The sequence below is a fragment of the Lissotriton helveticus genome, chromosome 6 (genome assembly GCF_964261635.1).
Source record: "Lissotriton helveticus chromosome 6, aLisHel1.1, whole genome shotgun sequence".
Taxonomy (NCBI): domain Eukaryota; kingdom Metazoa; phylum Chordata; class Amphibia; order Caudata; family Salamandridae; genus Lissotriton; species Lissotriton helveticus.
Genome location: NC_136067.1, coordinates 847,431,322 through 847,453,387, shown reverse-complemented (window position 1 = coordinate 847,453,387; position 22,066 = coordinate 847,431,322). Strand labels below are relative to the sequence as shown.

General features: G+C 50.7%; 1 protein-coding gene across 1 annotated transcript in view; it reads left to right on the top strand.

The window, feature by feature from the left end:
• Positions 1-5,092: 5,092 nt before the first annotated feature.
• The window catches only part of LOC144763132 (uncharacterized), a 203,068-nt gene continuing 186,094 nt past the window's right edge, over positions 5,093-22,066 (top strand). The window contains exon 1 of the mRNA XM_078648454.1: positions 5,093-5,165. Coding sequence (XP_078504580.1) covers positions 5,093-5,165 — 73 coding nt within the window. The remainder of the gene's footprint in view (positions 5,166-22,066) is intronic.

Below are 22,066 nucleotides of genomic sequence, written 5' to 3'. Positions count from 1 at the left end.
ATAGGTGTCTTTCTGCTTGCAGCTCCCGGGGCCAGCGACCGAAATCTGTCCCACTGGGAACGAGAAAGTGCATCAGCTATAGTGTTATTCACTCCCTCTATGTGTTTTGCTTTAAACACTATGTTAAGCCTGAGACTCAATAGCATAAATGCCCTTAACAATCCCAGTACGCGCAAATCTTTTGCCTTCTGTCTGTTGAGTAAATTGACAACCGTCATGTTGTCTACATGAAAAAGTATTGTCCTGTTGCAAAATTCAGCACCCCAAACCAGCAAAGCTACCAACAATGGGAACAGTTCTAAGAACGCAATGCTGCGACCTTGAGATTTCCACAATGGGGGCCACTCCTCTGCGCACCAGCGCCCATCCCAAAAGATACCCAAGCCATGGGAACCTGACGCATCTGAATACAGCTGTATTTGCCAAAGCATCCCCTCCGAAATGAAATTCAAAGACACTCCATTAAATTCTTCTAAAAACAACAGCCATATGCGCAAATCTTCTCTCATACTCTTAGTGACCCGGATCCTGTGATGGGGCATGGTCGCTCCTGACATTGCCAAGCCTAATTGTCTGCAGAAAGTCCTGCCTGCTCTGACAACGCGACATGCAAAATTTAGATAACCAAGGAGGCGCTGCACCTGTCGAAGCTGTAATTTTTTAACCTGTAAAGCACCTTTGACACACTCCCTTATCTCTTCCAACTTAGTCTGTGGAAGCCGAGCCATCATCTGCACCGTGTCAATTTCAATGCCCAGAAAGGTAATCATGGTGGCCGGGCCTTCGGTTTTATCCGGCGCTAAGGGAACCCCAAATGTTGCTGACAATGACTGAAAAGCCTGCAACGCCAATTCACAATGCTTTGACTGTGCCTCCCCCATAAAAAGAAAATCATCCAAGTAGTGACAGATGCGACCCTTAGTACACCACTGCTGAAACACCCACTGCAAAAATGTACAAAAAAGTTCGAAAAGGGAGCAAGATATTGCGCAGCCCATTGGTAGAACCTTGTCAAAGTAGAACTGACCCTCAAACTGCATGCCCATTAGCTCAAAATCGGCTGGGTGTATGGGAATGAGGCGAAAAGCAGATTGTATGTCACACTTTGCCAGCTCAGCATTTTTTCCCAAATCCTTCACCATGCCCAAAGCTTTGTCCACCGTAGTGTACGAAACTGAAGTATCTTCAGGAGCAATAAAGTAATTGACAGACATACCTTCCGGCCAGGAAAGATGCTGTATCATTCGGTACTCGCCTTGCGTTTTTTTGGGAATAACTCCCAAGGGAGAAACTATCAGATTGTCAAAAGGCAACTGCGTAAATAGGCCAGCCACTCGACCTAGCTTCACTTCCTCATTCAATTTATATCTGACAACCTCAGGGAAATCCTTTGCAGATTTTAAATTATCCGCCCACCTCTTAACCCGAGGACCCTGATAGCTGAGGCGAAAACCTTCTCTGAAACCCCAATATAATTTTGCAGCCGCTTGCCTATCGGGATAGCAGTCAAAGCCATGGAATGAAAAGATCCCACTTAATTGGGGTAAAAGCCTTTTGGTAAAGGTGGGAAGGGCTGTCCCCTCCCCCTCGTGGCTGGCATCTGCTCTGCCGGCTTGTGTCCCATAGCAGGTGGCGCTGTGGATAAACATTGTGACAATGTGTGCCTACCACCGCATTGGGAGCATTCGTGTTTAAATCTGCAGTACGGCCTACTACAGTAGCCTCTGTTGTAGTTCCAACAGGCTCCCAGACCACTGGCTTGTCCTCTAACCATGGATCCCGCCCCTCCCTGGGCGGCGCGCCCTTGAAAGGGCCGATATGTCACCGGCAGCCCACTGGCTGTATGAGTCGTCGCCGGTGGGTGTGATGCAGACATCCATTGCAGCCACAATTCTGTATCTATATCCCCCCACGGTCTATCCCCGTCCAAAACCATCCTGGCTCTAAATTCCTCGTCGTAATTCAACCACGAGAAACCACCAAAATGCATATGCGCTTTCCGCACAATGTCCATGTACTTAAATAAAGAGACTGCCCTGTCCGGATATCTTTCACAGTAAATACTGGCAAAGATGAGGAATGCAGATGTCCAGTTATCTATGCTACGCGGGACTCTGGGGCGCCTAGCAAGTTCCATTTCCTCCTCCTTGGACCCCTCCTTAGTCTGCAGGTCCCTATGCAACAAGCGAAACACATCTACATAATCATGTTGCCATATTTTTTGTTTCGTCTTTAAAGACAAATGAGAGCCCAATGGCATAGCCAAACCCATATACGGCAATCTTTTGTGCACAGCAGAAATATCTTTTACCAAGTCCTGCCCCTTACCCATACTATCCTTAAGCACTACCTCTCCTGGTGACGTGTCTTGTTGTCTCAGTCTTACCGTTTCCTTGTCAACCAACTGTGCAGCCCCCCTTCCCCCTGACCTCCCCACCCCCCAGGCCCCCCCACCACACTGGCTTACCCTTTGGTAGTTGCTCTCCCCTTTTCTTCAAATCCGCTTGAGTTATCCGCTCGTGATGCTCTCGCAGATCCGGAGGTACTTCGCCTTGCAGCTCGACCTGAAAAGATTTAACAGACTTCGTTGACCCACTCCCCCTCCCTCCTCCCACCACTTTACGCTTGCTCCCAGACCTTAGCCTACCAACCCCTTCCCCACGGTTCCCTTCATCCTCCATGTCCCTGGCCCATGTACTTTGTGGGTAAAGAATTTGATGACTGCCTCCAGGACATTCACCGTCCCCCACGTCTCCGTTATATTCTCTCCAATTCAAAACAGGTTCCCACTCTAACAACCTGTCCGCCTGTGAAGAATCCGCTGAAAATTCAACGTTTAAACCACTGTGTACAGCGGCCGCCCTGTCGCTGTCCTGCAGTCCGCTATCTGTCCCACGATGGAGAACTTTCTTCGCCTTTGCCTTGTGCTCCCTCAACCTGCTCGAGGTGCTTTTTCCGATGCTTACCTGCAAACCCCCCTCCCCACTCCCACCCACAACCCTGCCATTGTCAGTGTAGGGGCTCTGGGCACGGGCATGCTCAACCCACACCCATTGTCCATCCAGTGCCTCCCCTAGATCTTCGTCATCTTGTGAATATCCCCACGGCGCCCGTCGCGCTGCTGGCAATATGAAGTCTGGGAAGTTACTGGTGTGTTCTACATCCATTTCAACGGAGAAAGCAACATCCTCCCCTGGGGCCTCTTCATTCCACCCGGCCCCCCCCAAAGGGTCACCAAGCCCTTCACGCTGCCTGCGCACTGTTTGGAAGCCACTATCGGGGCAACCCGTCCCCCCATCCAGGCCCACTTGTACCACTGAAAAGTCTGACACCCCAGGGCTCGGGGGAGGATTAATGGAACCGCCCACTGTCTTCAAAAACGCAAGGACATTACGCTCTAGCCTGCAGACTGAGACCTCTTGATAATGCTGGTCATCAGTGCCATCCTCGCTTTCGCTAGAGTAATCCACCAATGTAACAGACTGTTGTGCACTTCCCATGTCCTCCTGACCCTCCATCCGGCTGTTAAAAGACCCAGCAGGCTGCCCCATAACCTGGCCTCGGGGAACACAAAAAAATGCTACTGGCCTGGGCCTGGCAAGCCTGTCTTGCGCCATGCACTGACTGCTACCTGGCTGCGCCCCTGTTGGCACTGAGGGCACCTGACAACTGCCCCTCCCAAACCCTGGCATCTTTCCCAGCTGCACCCTGGACTCACCCTGCCTGTTGCCAGAACCTCCATGCCCACCGGGGTATGTTGGGGAGAGGGGGCGCGAGGGGCGGCATCCTGAAACTGCCCTTTGAACTCCCCTCACCGGCGTCGCCCTCCTGCCCCTGGACTGGCGAGCTCTTCGGGGTCCTCTTGTGCCCACTGATAGGGCTCTGCAAGCATCCACAACACGCTGGACCCCCTTTGCAGCATTCCTTCTGGGAGGCCTGGCAGGGGGCACCGCTGCCAAAACACCCCCAACAGCCTCAATTTCTTCACTGCTGGCCGCCGCCAGCACTCGGAGCGCATTCCTGAGCTCCTCCTGTGAAACCATTGTCGAAAACGCTGGTGAAAACAGCTGAGAGCCGAGCCTCCTCGGCAAAAACGGCCTCTCCCGACAGAGAAACCTCCTGACTGCGCAGTAGCTAAATGCGCGTCACTAATCCCTACCAGCTGGCTCACGCTCCCCTTCCCGATGGTTCTGGACTGGTCCAATCGGGCGAATATCCCCGGGGGAGAATCGCTTGCGCTCTCTCCCCCGAGGATACCATTCTACTGAAGACGAGCTGCTGTGCTGGCGCTTTTGAACCAGCTCAGCCCAGGATTCAGCTCGGTTTGAAAAGCGTTTTAACCCATTGCATGCCGTGCAGAAAGAGCTGCCAAGGATGGAGCTCAGAAGCGCGGCACCAACCACATCAAAAGCGGGCCGTTATGAGTACGGTACCGGCACTCTCTTTTTCTAAGGAAAGCTCCCGGTACCCACGGGCGAAAATATAAAAGTGCCGGTACTCCGTACCGGTGAGTACCGGCCCATTTAAAGCACTGAGGATATTTATTAAAGCAAGTAAAGATCATAAATCCCACAAGCTGCAGTAAAGAGGTGTACTACTCCTGACAAAAAATACCCAGAAGAATACTCCAACATTCCTTGACATCATATAAATACCTCTGTAAGATTATATGATGACATATGATGCAAAAGATAATAGGGACAAAGATCAGGAAATGCAAATGAAGTAAGCTATAGCGAACAAAAGAATAAAAGTAAAACACGTGATTACATATGTACAACACACGTGTTGGTCCTCAGCAGCCTTCAGCCGCTGGTCCAGGAAGAGGATTATCGATCTGATAAAAGCTACTGCGTGGGGCGATTTTACCGTTTATTCTCGGTCCGCTCTCGCCTGGCTGGGTGGCCTGAGCCAATCAGCGGGAGTATTCAAATATTTCCACGCGCACCCGCTTCTTGTTGGGCGAGTGAGCGCTGGGAGGCGTGGCTTGTAAGTTCGCCCCTTGAAGGGCGACCCCCCTCGGTATAATAGTCGTGATTCGGTGGCGGTGCTCTCTAGGTGGCAGCTTCAGCCACACTCCACCCTCAGCAACATGGTCGACGTGTTTATTGGCACCTGGAAGCTGGTGGAAACAGTCAACTTCGATGAGTACATGAAGGCTCTCGGTAAATGGCGCCTCGGGGGATAAACTGTCCGTCTCATGAAGGGCGGCGCATTTCTAGAGTGCGCATATCGTAGCATGCGTGTTGTGGAATATAAATCACATGGGAGGACATTTGGAGGGGCGCAAGTACCGCAGGCGGTGCACTTATTGCGTTGTACGATTCATTTAACGTAATTTACTTGGGACGCATATCTCACGGCCTGCTCATAGAAAAGTTATGTATCATTATCATAATTATTCAGCAGCATAGGTTTGATGATTTCATGCCAATTTCCTTGACTAATGTTATACTTGGGGGTGAGCTCTTCACAGACACCTCATTTGAATAACTTAATGCAAACGCATTTCTTGTGTGGTGCATATTTTTGACTCGGGACGCACATCTCACGGCCTGGCATGGTGGTGACATGAGGTATAATTTCCACACTCGTCCACCAGCAGCCATTGCCATTCTTAACTTACAAACCCAATGGAATGTACATTTCTTGGCAGCACATCATGTCATAAACTCCTAGGGTGTGTATATTCTGTCCAGCGAGTAACAGGGGCTACCCATGTAGTCAACGCGTGAGACCGCATGATCTGGGAACAGGCCTGGCGCCTCTTTTCCTTCGTATTCAGGCTGCTGTCCCCTTCCCCAAGCCGCTCCCGCCTGTGCGTGGAGTCGATACATTGACCCAGTATCTGCCGGTCACAGCAGGCTTGCAACTTTCCGAACAGCGGGAAGCTCTGCACGATGAGACACGATCTGAACCGTCGCTGAAGATGCCCCGAGAAGACATTTCTACCTGGCCACTGGAATTTTGCGACTCTGCGACCGAGGAGTTTTCCTCAAAATCATTGATTTAGTAGTATTTGTCACATAATCCATTATCTATTGCATACTATGCATATGTTAACCAACAATTGTTGCTAAATAACATTGATTCGAAAGTTGTTTCTTTTTTTTTTTAAAGGTTGCAGTGTGTGCTGCCCTGCAAAAGAAAACTCTTCGCAAATATTGACTGGTCACTTTTACATTGCACATTGCTGTGTTTGGGTATAATTCTAGAACTAATTAGTTGAAACCGTTGCCCAGACAGTGTTAACATTTGTGCAGATAAAAGAATGAAGTAGTATTATCTACAAATATGCCGCCTTATTTGCATAATGTTGCCGCATAATTTTGTTCTTCCACTGCCGGGTTAGTCCAGTGGCCCTGTCTATTTACCAAACCTCTTTATCAAAAGGAGGGAGGGAGATCAATAGATCAACGGACACTAGTTACCACTTAGGGGAGTGGAAGGTCCAGTTACAGCATGTGTCCGTGAGTGGTCTTCACTAACAAAGCGGGGGGCTGAACTGTTCCTGCAAGGAGTGGGAAGAGAAGAGGAAGACTAAGGAGGACTATGCAAAAACTGGCGTGGCCAGAGGTGTAAATGTAACACCTGTGGGCATCCCTTTTGTTGGATGTATTTGCCTCACACACCCCGAAGGATGTCATGCTTCATCATCGGCGGTTGCTCCTCGTCGGGGGGGCGGTGCAATCCCCGACGGGCACACCTCAAAGAGGGGCACTTTGGCGGAGATCTTTTGTATCCAACTGCCCTATGGTGAAGTGTGGGAGTGTGGGCGGAGAGGCAACTGAGCCTAAGGTGAAGGTTAAAATGCAGTAAGAGGTACCGGAAACTATTTTATTCTGGTGGTCCCCCTATTGCAGTTAAAATCGTGAAAACGAGCTCACTCAGTGTCACCTCGTTAGGTAGAGTGACCTATGTGGAGCTCTGAAAAACAACAAGTGGTCAACATGTTTCTCGCAAATGGATTACTATCCTGCGATTCATCAGGACCTTAGAACGTGAAAAATAATGAAGAAAATTAACTCAATAACATGCTAGTGTCATGTATATGGTGTGGTATGGGTATACAGTTTACCTCAATGGAAAGTCCTATGCCTAAGGGTTAAGGGCTAAATACCACATGAGTGGTCGGCGGGTCAGTACATCGGGGTAAGCCTTCAGATTTGGCTCACTCTGCCCGTGTCCGCGTGGGATCACCTACCCATCTCCGCCGAGCTCGGATATTTACCAAACCTGCCAGACTACAATGCTGAGAGCTTAACGTGTTGTATATTAATCAGTTGTGAGTATAATATGCAATTTGAACTGCTTTTCCGCCGCTTTATACTCTATTTAGAAAGGATAGTCCTGAGGGAATTTTGAAGCTCCCATGCTTAGTTCGCACTATCTTAAATCCGGCAATGGATTAGCACCACCCCCCCACCACCACGACCACCACTTGTGTTCTGCCGAAGGCGCTGTACTCATCACACATACTCTCCGAAGGCGCTGTACTCATCACCCATGCTCTCCCCGTGCCTCGTTTGCTCTATCTCAGCACATCCATGTTTCTCTCACACCTCTCAATTGGAGCTATAATAACCGCAGCCATACTTTACCCATGTGTAAGGTTGGTAATATACAACCCACACGTTTCCCTATCTTTTTCCAATGCCGGGAGTGGTGGCCCAGTGGGCTAATGCATCCACCAAAAATGGCTGTAATTCGCTATTAGAACATGCTACACACATCAGAGCATACCCTACCTGATACTTACAATGCACCATGCCCTTGGGCCTACCATAGGGTTGTCTAATATGACGCAAAGGGAAGTTTTAGAGACTGCCAAGTGGGTGCACTTGGTCAAGTCGACATGGCAGTGCTAGACTATACACAGGCCTTGCAATGGCAGGCCCAAGACACACTTTACAAGCTGCTTCTGTGGGTGGCACAACCAGTGCTGCAAGCCCACCAGCAGCATTTGATTTACAAGCCCTGGGCACACCTGGTGCACTGTACTAGGGGCTGACAGATAAATCAAATAACCCAATCATGGAATACCCAATTAGTACATTAATTTAATGTAGGGAGCACTTGCACTGTGGCACTGATTAGCAGTGGGGCAGAGTGCCCAAAGCATAAATCCAGCAAAAACATATCAAAACAGAGGAGGCAATCCGTAAAAATGGAAGGGAGACTCACGCCAATTATGCCAAGTCTAACAGACACCATCAAGACCATGAGCACAATCCACTCTGGCTCTCCGTCAGACCCATTCCCGCACCACGTCTTCAACAAAGCAAGCAGCTCCATCGCACCCACCTGCACAATGTCATCAATCTCTCCCTCTAGACCGCGACCTTCCCAGAGAGCTGGAAACAAGCCGAGATCAACGCCCTACTTTAAAAACCTAAGGAAGACCAAAGAGACCTTAAGAACTTCCGGCCTATCTCTCTGCTCCCCTTCCCAGCCGAGGTCATTGAGAAAATCGTCAACAAACACCTAACCCGATACCTCGAAGAAAACAGAATCTTGGCCCCTCCCAGTTAGGGTTCAACAACAGCACCGACACTGCACTCATCACCGCCACCGACAACATCCGGACTGTGCTGCACAAAGGTGAGACTGCAGCACTCATCCTCCTAGACCTCTCCACCGCCTTCGACACCGTCTACCACCGCACTCTACGCACACGCCTCCACGTCGCAGGGATCCGAGACAAGGCTCTGGAATGGACCACCGCGTTCCTCTCCGGCAGAACCCAAAGCGTCCGCCTCTCCCATTCCATTCCAAAGCCTCCGAGATCGTCTGCGGCGTACCCCAGGGATCTTCCCTCAGCCTGACACTGTACAACATTTACATGGCCCGCTCGCACACGACGCCTGACAGCACGACCTCAACAAAATTTCCTATGCCGACAACCCTCAACTGATCCTCTGCCTCACCAAGGACCCCATCACCGTCAAAGCAAACCTCCATGAAGGAATGAAGGCTGTCGCCGACTGGATGAAGATCAGCCGTCTGAAGCTGAACTCGGACAAGACGGAGGTACTCATCCTCGGCTCCAACCCTTCAGCCAGGGACGACTCCTGGTGGCCGACGGCACTGGGGGCAGCCCCGACACCCACCGACCACGCATGCAACCTGGGAATCATCCTCGATTCTTCGCTCTCAATGACCAAGCTAGTCAACGCCATCTCCTCCTCCTGCTTCAACACCCTCTGCATGCTCCGCAAGATCTACAGATGGATCCCAATAGATACAAGAAAGACAGTCACATAGGCCCTCGTCAGCAGCAGATTCGACTAAGGAAACGCCATCTACGCGAGAGCCCCGACCAAGCTCCTCACACAACTACAACACATCCAAGCACGACTCATCCTCAACGTACCACATCACCCCCCACTTGAGAAACCTGCACTGGCTCCCCGTCAACAAGAGGATATCCTTCAAGCTCCTCATCCACACACACAAAGCACTCCACAAAACCGGCCCATCCTACCTCAACAGACGGCTCTCCTTCTATATCCCCAACCGCCAGCTATGCTCCGCCAACCTCTCACTCGCCACCGTCCCTCGCATTCAAAGAACAACCACTGGCGGGAGATCCTTATCCCACCTCGCCGCAAAGACAAGGAACACCCTCCCACTGAGCCTACGACAGACCCAAGACCTGCTGACCTTCAGGACGATATTCAAGACCTGGCTGTTTGATCAGTAGAGCCCCCCCCCCAAGCGCCTTGAGTCCCTCGCAGGTATGTAGTGCGTTTTACAAATGATTGATTGATTGATTGATGTGGGGATGTTCAACTCAAGTTTTCATCCTTCTGCGGTAAAGTGAGTACCATTTAGTTGAGTAACAGTAACCTATTGATATTCAGTGCCAAGTGGTGACGGTGCAATTCACAAATACACAAAATGTTACGTTCTATGATGGGCGATGTCTCAAATACCTCTTGCCCATGCTTCTCTTAGGCAATCTACTCTCAACGGTACACATACACACGCTACTCTCGAAGATGGGACCTATTTCCTGATCGACCACTGTTGGACTTGGCCCTTCTGGCAGGTTCACCCCTAATCTTTTTGCTTTTAGTATGTGATCTGTGTTAGTGATTTTTGGGTCTCTGTGCACTTTTGCCCTGTGTCCCAGAGTAAAGTGCGTGCGTGTAGTATGGCTGGCCTGCCCTCCCATAGGAATGCAAGGGGAATGTGTGTGTCCATGTTAATTCCTGAACTCGTGAGAGTGAATGCTGCGCAATGGTATGTGCGGCTTGTATGTGTCTAGTAGGGAAGTGGCACTTCTAGACATTGATGTGTGTGTACAGTGAGGGTGCTGGAGCGTGATTGGCTGGAGCTGGCTGGCAAGCCTGGCTCCAGGAAGTCTGGATGGGTCTGCCCAGGAGTGAGTGGAGAGATCAGCCTGAGTGATGTGAGGGAGGGCTGCACCTGGTTCCTGAATTGGGCTGGTCTTTCCCCACACAATGCTGGCTCCACCCCCTGTGGTGCGTCTAACGACCCTAGCCTCCCTAGTGAATGAAAGGGGTGGTTGAGCCATCAAGGGTGCTCCAAAACCAGCTGCGACTGGTTTCTCCCACACCCTGCACCATGAGACAAAGGATTGTACAGTATAAGAAGGGGCTGTGTCCCCATGAATGGGTTCTCTTCCAGGATCCTGCCAGAGGGGGCTGCTGCTGTTGCTGGGCCAGGAGGACCGCCACTTGGAGTGCCTCCCTGCCTGGAGGCCCAGTGAGCTGGCTCTGGGCCCAGCCTTGCCCCCCTGTCTGCCTCCAGACCTTGCTGGAGCTTTACTTTTGCCCATAGCGCTGTGAGCTCTTTATCCTTGCCCCTAGCGCTTGGGAGTGTGTTTCTTTGCCCCTGGCGCCTGGGAGCGCTTTGTCTGCTTCCAGCGCTTAAGAGCGCTTTATTTTGGCTTATAGCGCCGGGAGCGCTGTATTGATACTTAAAGCCGGTGCCTACCTGGCATTGCCCGCGAAATCGTCCCCGTCACCGCCGCCCGGCCGAACCGGAAGTCAGGCAGGCCGGGGGCGGGATCTCCGGACACCCGGAAGTAACCTCCCTCCCCCGGGGCTCCAAAACGAGAGGAGAGCCCCGGGGTGAAGCAACAGCGGCGCGGCCGCCAGCGAGGCTCCGCCGCCCCGAGACCGAAGAAAAGCCCAAGGGAACCCCGCAACCAGAGCCTGCCCGGGAAGCAGAGAAGCCGGTGAGTGGGGCCCTGGTGAGCGAGTAAAAGGGAGGAGGGCGTCGGGGCACATTGCCGGTGCCCGCCCCTCCCCTCCTGTGTGCGGGCCTGGCCTGAGAGAGGCCCAGTTGTGTTTGAGCCCCGAGAGGCTCGCAGGGGCCAGTAGTGTTTGAGCCCCGAGAGGCTCAGCGAGCCTAGTTGTTTCGAGCCCAGAGAGGCTCTTGGGGCATTTGCATTTGTTTCCCCCGTGAAGGACTCCAACGATGCCCGTATTTGGTTCTTTAGAGCCAGAGAGGCTCAGCGGCGCCACACTTGGTCTTCGAGTCCCGAGAGGCTCCAGGCGCCACCATATTGTTTTAGAGCCCAGAGAGGCTCACAGCCCGCATTGTTTACGAGCCTTGAGAGGCTCTTGGGTGACATTATATTTGTTTTAGAGCCCAGCGAGGCTCAGGGGGGCAGGTAGTTGGTTAGAGCCCCGTGGCTCCCACGCTGTGTTTTGCCCCATTGTGTTCTTGAGCCCACGAGGCTCCAACGTTGGCATCATCATTGCTTACAGCTGCCAAGCACTTTGTGGGCAGTTGCTACGTTTAGGCTTGTGTTCTTGGCTGCCTGTGCAGCCTGCCTGACATTTGGACTAAGGGCATTTCAGCCGTTGCGAGGCCAGTTGACCTGAGGGACAGTTCTAGTGTTGTGCTATGTGCACCTTGCGCAATTTATGATTTACTTGCTTATGTGATCCCTTTGCTAAAAGTGACCTGCTTAGGTGATCGTTTTATGTTTCTTCCCCTTTGCTAAAAGTGACCTGCTTAGAGGATTGTTTTATGTTTCTTCCCCTTTGCTAAAAGTGACCTGCTTAGAGGATTGTTTTATGTTTCTTCCCCTTTGCTAAAAGTGACCTGCTTAGAGGATTGTTTTATGTTTCTTCCCCTTTGCTAAAAGTGACCTGCTTAGAGGATTGTTTTATGTTTCCTTCCCTTTGCTAAATGTGACAGGCTTAGGTGATGGTGTTTTCCTTCCATAGGTCCTGATAATAAGGTCCTAGTTCCCTGCGTGATTTTCCTAAAGTGGTTAGGGTTGCGTAGGAGGTATTTACCCTTTACCAGTAATTACTGGTTGTGTGCTACAAGTACTATTTTGGTGCTACAGTCATTATATATCTATGTGCTAAGTGTTATACCTACAAGTATTATTATTTCTACAAGTGCTAGTTCTAAAAGTGCATACCCCTGACAGTGGTCCAGGTGGCCCTGTCCTGTACATAATCCCTTGTAAATTCTGCCCGTGCCTGTTGGCACATTGTAAAAGTGTGTGTTTTATCTAATGTGTTTTATTATAATACAAAGGCTATTTTTATATATAACCTTGTGTGGAGTTTCCTTTGTGGTGGGCCTTGGGTGTTGTTGCTGGGGGTGCGTGCGCAAACACTTAACTCACATCGCCTCCAAGTTTAGCCTTGCTGCTCGCGTCACGTTAACTAGAGGGTGAGCAGGGGTTATCTTGGTGTGTAACTCCCTTGCCCTGACTTAGAAATGGTGGTCTCTGACTGACTTTGGCGTGAGCCTTGGCCAGCCGGGGGTCCCGTTTCTAATATTGGCTGGCAGCGGAGAGGATAAGGATTTGTGTTTGCGCCGTACCACAGTGACGACAGGCCGCACTACAAAACTCTACATTTTTAGATAACCACATTTTGGGGATTATTGTTTTTAGGTGAAGTTCCAGTATTTCTTCTCCTGAAAGGTGTCATTTTATAATTGTGTCCAGTACATTTGTTCCCCGCCCTGCTCCCAGATTGGTACCTGTGTCGCTTATGGTCAGGTTGAGAAATCAGGGGTGGTAGAAACTGCCTTACCGAGGGGGGGGGTGTGTCAATGAGTGGTGTGTTACACTGGACAGAGGAGTGCAAGTTCTCCGAGGTAGGGATCTTGCTGAATTTTTGTAATTGTATACTCCTGTTAAGCTCAGACCCCCAGGTTCCCTGTGTCAAACTCTTCTTGAGAACGCCCGCCACAATTGAGCCTGCTTTTGATCTCTGTGGTCTTTTTAGATACGGTAGGTTAGAGCTGGTCAGATTCTGTGAAGAGGGAGGCATGGAGGTGAGTGAGTCGGATACTCAGTCCAAGCTTAGGGACAGCCTGATCCAATGGCAAAAGGGTCAATGGGATCTTGAGCACAGTGAGAGAGAGAGAGAGAGGGGGGGCCCAGGCCGCATGCCATGAGGATGGTGAGTCTGTGGGGAGTCCTGAAGAATGTGAAGAGGATGAAGATGACAGTGAATGGGCACCAGCAGATAGTGAGGACCCCATAGATAGGGAGTCCCTTGCTGGGTCCAGTGTCAATACCAGCGCCCCATCCCTTGTCCTGTCCCCAGAGGAGTGGTTGGATAGGAGGGAAGAGCAGGAGCATCAGCTAGCGATGGAACAGCTCAGGTTAGAGCATGCCAAGCTAGAGGCTGAAAGGGCCTTGTTCAGGGAGAAGATAACCCTAGAGGGTAGGGTATCCCCTGAGTGCAGTTTTAATTTTCTGGATTCCCCAGGGAGGGTTGAGTCCAGTGGTGGCAGCTATTTAAATGTCAGTGTAGAAAGTCCCACTCTCAGTTCCCCGAGTATGGTACCTGTTTCCCCAGAAGAGGAGTTCAGGTTGAAGTTCAGGAGACTTAGGAAACTGTCTCACCAGTCTTGGGAAGATTTTGAGGATGACTGTTGTGGGGCACTGTTTGATTGGGAAAAGGCTCACACGAAAGTCGAGTCTGACTGATTGTTCAACATGATTATCAAAGAGCACCTGCTCAGTTATTGTTCACCAGAGTTGCGCCAACACCTGTTAGGGTGTGGATTGTCTCCAGCATGGAAGCTGGCAGAGGAAGCAGATCGCTGGGACAGTGCGAGAGGTTCTCTGGAGTCATTAGTGAGTGATTCCAACAATAGTGGGGCAGGTGTCCTGCAGCCCAGCGTGGTGGAGGAGGGTGAGAGTAGCCCAGCAAGGTCCCAGTACAGTGAGGAGGGTGTAGGGGCTTACTACCCGTCTCAGTGGAGCGGGAGTGAGTGTGTGACCAAGAGTCCCCAAGCGCCCGAAGCCCTGCCCCAGAGCCTGGATGGTTTCTTTAGGGAACACTAGGATGGGAACCTAAGCTTTCCTGTTAGTTCACTTGAGGGAGATCTCCTAGTGTGTAGAGGACCTGGAGCATCCGTAAGCGGAGCTTCTATGGTTCTAGAGTCTGGCAGTACCGCTCCGGTAGGGGGGTACAGGAGTCCAGCGCAAGGAGTGATTGGGGAAGAGTATGTGAGTCCCCAGAAGTCCTGGAGTGCCAGGCAATTGTTCCACCGAAGGTTTTGGACCCGAGGTTGGGAGGCCAGGTTCAGGATCCGCCTGACCTGAAGGGTGGGACTACTGTAATCAGTGTCCTGACCAGTTCTTCTTCCAGAGGTACCGCTCCGGTTGGGAGGGAGCAGGACTCTGGAAGGGGGTGCAGAGGGTGGGAGAGCCCACCTCTGACCCCGGTGCAACCTGAGGGGTTAAACCCTAGGTTGGGAGAATGGTGTTTTGAGGGTACCCCTCGCAGGAGGAGGAGGAACCCTAGAAGAAGAGGTAGGGGGAGGAGAGCCTCCCCTGAGACTCCTGGTCCGCCTGAGGTTGTAGACCCTAGGCTGGAGAACCAGTGGCAGTCTAGCCTTGTCTTGCAGACAGGAAGAGTGGAGAATGGCTACTATGTGCCAGGGGTTACTATCCCCCACTCTGTGAGTAGGCAGAACCAGTGGCACCTGGGTGGCCTTGGGCCTGGCCCTGGCCGAGGACAGCTGGAGAGTACCAGTGGGGTAGCCAGGTTAGTCCCTACAGTAGTTTTAGAAGGAACCCCAGGGTTTCACCGTGGCGTAAAACAGGAGGGTGTCCCTGCAGTTGCGGGCCCGCGTCCGTGTTTTATCGCCCCAAGCAGGGAAGTCCATCACGGTGGTGATTGGTCTGCCCTGCGTTTTGGCTGGAAGGGGGTTGTGTTGGACTTGGCCCTTCTGGCAGGTTCACCCCTAATCTTTTTGCTTTTAGTATGTGATCTGTGTTAGTGATTTTTGGGTCTCTGCGCACTTTTGCCCTGTGTCCCAGAGTAAAGTGCGTGTGTGTAGTATGGCTGGCCTGCCCCCCCCATAGGAATGCATGGGGAATGTGTGTGTCCATGTTAGTTCCTGATGCGTGGGGAGTGCAGGCTCGAGTTTGGTATGTGCGAACTCGTGAGAGTGAATGCTGCGCAATGGTATGTGCGGCTTTTATGTGTCTAGTGGGGAAGTGCCACTTCTAGACATTGATGTGTGTGTACAGCTAGGGTGCTGGAGCGTGATTGGCTGGAGCTGGCTGGCAAGCCTGGCTCCAGGAAGTCTGGATGGGTCTGCCCAGGAGTGAGTGGAGAGATCAGCCTGAGTGATGTGAGGGAGGGCTGCACCTGGTTCCTGAATGGGGCTGGGCTTTCCCCACACAATGCTGGCTCCGCCCCCTGTGGTGTGTCTAACGACCCTAGCCTCCCTAGTGAATGAAAGGGGTGGTTGAGCCATCAAGGGTGCTCCAAAACCAGCTGTGACTCGTTTCTCCCCCACCCTGCACCCTGAGACAAAGGATTGTACAGTATAAAAAGGGGCTGTGTCCCCATGAATGGGTTCTCTTCCAGGATCCTGCCAGAGGAGGCTGCTGCTGTTGCTGGGGCCAGGAGGACCGCCACTTGGAGTGCCTCCCTGCCTGGCGGCCCAGTGAGCTGGCTCTGGGCCCAGCCTTGCCCCCCTGTCTGCCTCCAGACCTTGCTAGAGCTTTACTTTTGCCCATAGCGCTGTGAGCGCTTTATCCTTGCCCCTAGCGCTTGGGAGCGCGTTTCCTTGCCCCTGGCGCCTGGGAGTGCTTTGTCTGCTTCCAGCGCTTAAGAGCGCTTTATTTTGGCTTATAGCGCTGGGAGCGCTGTATTGATGCTTAAAGCCGGTGCCCACCCGGCATTGCCCGCGAAATCGTCCCCGTCGCCGCCGCCCGGCCGAACCGGAAGTCAGGCAGGCCGGGGGCGGGATCTCCGGACACCCGGAAGTAACCTCCCTCCCCCGGGGCTCCGAGACGACAGGAGAGCCCCGGGGTGAAGCAACAGAGGCGCGGCCGCCAGCGAGGCTCCCCATCCAGGAGGAAGAGCCCCGCAACCCGTGAGCAGCCGCCGCCCCGAGACCGAAGAAAAGCCCAAGGGAGCCCCGCAACTAGAGCCCGCACGCGAAGCAGAGAAGCCGGTGAGTGGGGCCCTGGTGTGCGAGTAAAAGGGAGGAGGGCGTTGGGGCACATTGCCGGTGCCCGCCCCTCCCCTCCAGTATGCGGGCCTGGCCTGAGAGAGGCCCAGTTGTGTTCGAGCCCGAGAGGCTCGCAGGGGCCCAGTAGTGTTTGAGCCCCGAGAGGATCAACGCGCCTAGTTGTTTCAAGCCCAGAGATGCTCTTGGGGCATTTGCATTTGTTTCTGAGTCCCCGTGAAGGACTCCAACGACACCCGCATTTGGTTCTTTAGAGCCCGAGAGGCTCAGCGGCGCCACACTTGGTCTTCGAGCCCCAAGAGGCTCCAGGCGCCACCATATTGTTTTAGAGCCCAGAGAGGCTCACAGCCCGCATTGTTTACGAGCCTTGAAAGGCTCTTGGGTGACATTATATTTGTTTTATAGCCCAGCGAGGCTCAGGGGGCAGTTAGTTGGTTAGAGCCCAGTGGCTCCCACGCTGTGTTTTGCCCCATTGTGTTCTTGAGCCCACGAGGCTCCAACGTTGGCATCATCATTGCTTACAGCTGCCCTGCACTTTGTGGGCGATTCAAAAAGGGGGTGGTGATGGACAGAGTATCTGAATTAAGCAGAACACTCCTACCCAGTCAAAAGATCAGGGCTTGATCCATCACCGTTTTTTAGCTCACTGCACCATCCCAGTTCAGAACCTGGCTACATGCAAATTAGTCTGACTCTGGCCCAGTGCATCATGGGAACAGGGCAGACCAAACTACCAAGCCAATTCTTTACTGGAAAGGAAACAAGCTTCCGGGGACCGGTTTATGGCATTACAGCCGTCTTCGGCCCGGCTTGCTTGAATCCTGATGGTGCAGTGAGCAAGGGACTCACATCTGAGCATACCCTTCCACACTTGTGGTGGCCAAAACGATTCAAAAAGGGGGTGGTGATGGACAGAGTATCTGAATTAAGCAGAACACTCCTACCCAGTCAAAGGATCACGGCTTGATCCATCACCGTTTTTTAGCTCACTGCACCATCCCAGTTCAGAACTTGGCTACATGCAAATTAGTCTGACCCTGGCCCAGTGCATCATGGGAACAGGGCAGACCAAACTACCAAGCCAATTCTTTACTGGTAAGGAAACAAGCTTCCGGGGACCGGTTTCTGGCATTACAGCCGTCTTTGGCCCGGCTTGCTTGAATCCTGATGGTGCAGCGAGCAAGGGACTCACATCTGAGCATACCCTTCCACACTTGTGGTGGCCAAAACGGTTCAAAAAGGGGGTGGTGATGGACAGAGTATCTGAATTAAGCGAAACACTCCTACCCAGTCAAAAGATCAGGGCTTGATCCATCACCGTTTTTTAGCTCACTGCACCATCCCAGTTCAGAACCTGGCTACATGCAAATTAGTCTGACCCTGGCCCAGTGCATCATGGGAACAGGGCAGACCAAACTACCAAGCCAATTCTTTACTGGAAAGGAAACAAGCTTCCGGGGACCGGTTTCTGGCATTACAGCCGTCTTCGGCCCGGCTTGCTTGAATCCTGATGGTGCAGTGAGCAAGGGACTCACATCTGAGCATACCCTTCCACACTTGTGGTGGCCAAAACAATTCAAAAAGGGGGTGGTGATGGACAGAGTATCTGAATTAAGCAGAACACTCCTACCCAGTCAAAAGATCAGGGCTTGATCCATCACCGTTTTTTAGCTCACTGCACCATCCCAGTTCAGAACCTGGCTACATGCAAATTAGTCTGACCCTGGCCCTTTGTGGGCAGCTGCTACGTTTAGGCTTGTGTTCTTGGCTGCCTGCGCAGCCTGCCTGACATTTGGATTAAGGGCATTTCAGCCCTTGCGAGGCCAGTTGGCCTGAGGGACAGTTCTAGTGTTGTGCTATGTGCACCTTGCGCAATTTATGATTTCCTTGCTTATGTGATCCCTTTGCTAAAAGTGACCTGCTTAGACGATTGTTTTATGTTTCTTCCCCTTTGCTAAAAGTGACCTGCTTAGAGGATTGTGTTATGTTTCTTCCCCTTTGCTAAAAGTGACCTGCTTAGAGGATTGTTTTATGTTTCTTCCCCTTTGCTAAAAGTGACCTGCTTAGAGGATTGTTTTATGTTTCCTTCCCTTTGCTAAATGTGACAGGCTTAGGTGATGGTGTTTTCCTTCCATAGGTCCTGATAATAAGGTCCTAGTTCCCTGCTTGATTTTCCTAAAGTGGTTAGGGTTGCGTAGGAGGTATTTACCCTTTACCAGTAATTACTGGTTGTGTGCTACATGTACTATTTTGGTGCTACAGTCATTATATGTCTATGTGCTAAGTGTTATACCTACAAGTATTATTATTTCTACAAGTGCTAGTTCTAAAAGTGCATACCCCTGACAGTGGTCCAGGTGGCCCTGTCCTGTACATAATCCCTTGTAAATTCTGCCCGTGGCTGTTGGCACATTGTAAAAGTGTGTGTTTTATCTAATGTGTTTTATTATAATACAAAGGCTATTTTTATATATAACCTTGTGTGGGGTTTCCTTTGTGGTGGGCCTTGGGTGTTGTTGCTGGGGGTGCGTGCGCAAACACTTAACTCACATCGCCTCCAAGTTTAGCCTTGCTGCTCGCGTCACGTTACCTAGAGGGTGAGCAGGGGTTATCTTGGTGTGTAACTCCCTTGCCCGGACTTAGAAATGGTGGTCTCTGACTGACTTTGGCGTGAGCCTTGGCCAGCCGGGGGTCCCGTTTCTAACAACCACATATACACACATTCCCGTCCCCCCTTTGGGCCACCCGCACTCTGAACGTGGGTGATATGGCCAGAAATCTACCCGGGTCACCCCTTAGCACACTGCCCCTTCCTGGTCGTCTCCGCTTAATTCATTCTTCCATACTTTGGACCTCACGTCTGTTGTCTGTGATAATCCCTTTTACGGATGCCTTTTGTCTGTAATTTTGGGCGTTGAGGGGAGCAGCTCTGTTCCCATGCAAGAAACCTCAGCTCCCTGCTGGGGCGCCTAACACTCCTGTGCTCAATAGCAGCCCCACCGCACCCATTATCATTCTGTATTCCGGCTGATTGCCACGTACAGAATGACAATGGGCCGGTCAAGGCTGTTGCAGCATGTGGTGGCCTCCTCCAGCTTCGGTCTAGGGCAGGGCATTTTGTCAGATGGAAGAAATGTACAAAAACGCCCATCGTGCTACGTGAGAATCCAGTTCATGAAAAGAAGGCGGCAAAACAAGTTAAAAAGAAGGGGTTATAGTTCTTTCACAGTCTCATCATTTCAGAACTGACACATTTTCAATATTATATTTAACAAAGCTATGGTTGCTGCTTTTTGGATTTCATGCAACTAGCAACCGTTGACAAAGCCAATAGCCCTGGCTTGTTGTAGGTGTAACGTTTATTGTATTATATATATGGATGCAATGACAGAAGCAGCAAAATACCAGTTGGGTTGCACACTATGCTAAGCAAAATTTTTAGCTCAGGTGTTTTAAGCCATTCCCTTAATTACATCGAACACCCCATTTGGAGAGACCCCCCCAGTTTTTTTCATCCCACTTAAATATCCGGAAACAACACCATGTCGCAGTCGCCTCACGTCCTGGCACTGTGCATCATGCATGACTCATTGCTTCCACTTTTTCAGATTGCCTATGTGCAGGGGCATTGTGAACTCTCCCCCACCCTTGCTTTAGGAACTACAGCAAAGGTGAAATTATTGATGGGTCTCTTATGTCTGCAACTCTGCTCAGGTCATAAATAGGGTTCCCGGTTTTATGGTATTTTTTGTTGTTGTCATTTCCGTCTGTATTTATCCATATTTATTTTTTGTCATCTTTATCTGTATTTATTCATGTTTATTATTGGTTTTATGAAAAAAAGTAAAGCTGAAACTGGTATATTTCCAGTTATTTACCCAATAAATATGCAGTTATGCTTGAATGTCTGCCAGGTTTCAGTGATATGAAAACCCGCAGAAAATAAATCAATGCACTTATATGAAAATATGCACAGTTCACTATCAACCTTGTGCATAACTACTTTAAGCCTGTTTACTAAAATGTCTTTCTTTTTTAACTCCCTTACCTATCAAGCCACACAGTGATTGGCCTGGCAGTCATGGCAAAGTGTTTTTAGAATAACTCAAAAAGCACCCAATTTCCATTTTTATCCACATTCAAAAATAAATAGATGCAAGAAAATAAGTTGTTTTCGGTCTGTATGTATCTGTAAAAATCAGTAAAAATGGAAAACGGGGAGCATTAGTCATAATTAGTGTGAAAAGGTGGGTAAGTAAGTGAAGGGATGGGTGGATGGCTGGATGGATTAGTGAAAGGGTGACTGTATGAACGAAAGGGTGAATGGATGGATGGATTGTGAGAGATAGGATGGATGGATGAGTGGGTGGAAGGATGGATGAGAGAAAAGGTAAATAGATGAATGTATGGGTGGAAGGGTAAAATGATGGATGGATAAGTGAAAGGGTGGATGAGTGAAAGGGTGGATGATGGGCGTGTGAATGGGTGGATGGATTGATGAATTGATAAGTGATAGGGTGGATGTGTGGACAGATGAGTAAAATGGTGGATGTAAGGCTGGATGAGTGAGTGAAAGGGAGGATAGATGTACAAAAGGAGGGATAGATGAGTGAAAGGAGGAATGGATGAGAGTAAAGATGGATGAGTGATAGGGTCAATGGATGGATCCTTGAGTGGATACGTTTTATACCTGCTGCTCAGCCAGTGTGACTGTGGTGGTGGAATGTTGGTGTGTGAGGTGACTGTGGAATGTTGGTGAGTGGGTGGGCTAAGCAGCCGGAAAGCTGCTCCTGGTGGGGCTCTTGTTCACATCTTACTGAATAAACCTACTTAACCAATCTACATAGAACTGGACCTGCTCTCTTCCTCAACATATTTTGGTCGACAACTTTAAAGGAACTGAAGAACCTATGCGTGCAGTGGATGGAAACCAAACCACAAGTAACTACAGTCTGAAGGATCTATTGGAAGAACATTTTAAAGGAACTTAAAGAAGTACTGAGAAGGACATCATGCCCCAGCTCCACCAGTGTCCTCTGCCATCGGACTGCTTACCATCCTGGGCATACTTCTATTGAGCAACATTTGGCTGTAACAATCTACTTTGTCACATGGATGGGAACTTCCTGGCCCTTTGACATCACCACTGAGCTGTGCGCTTTGTACTTCTTGAATTTCACTTATGGATCGGGTGTAAGCTTTACAAAGACTTGTTGATGTATGCAGTGTGTGTCTCGGAAATGTCATGTGTTACAGCCGTCAGTTATTCACTGGTCTGGAGTGTAACGGCAATGAGAGGATCAGCTGAGCTGCGCCGGGGGCATTGAGAGTGGCAAGCTGCTGTCACCTACCTGAGGTTAGACAGTGACTAGTGTTTATTCACGCTCACATTTTGTTTAAAACAAGCCCGGCACCATGGTATAACGTTACAGTGACCGTTGTCATCTTGCGAGATTTGAACGGGCCGCGAGGCATCTTCTTACCTCGAGCTTCAGTCACATGAATTTACATCAGCGTTGTCTTCCCACAGTCAAGGATCTTCCTTTTGTGACGATCCTTTCTCCGCGGCAGTAATGTTTGTCGCACGCTCGTGCCTGGAGCCACTCGGCGCACGTAACGCATG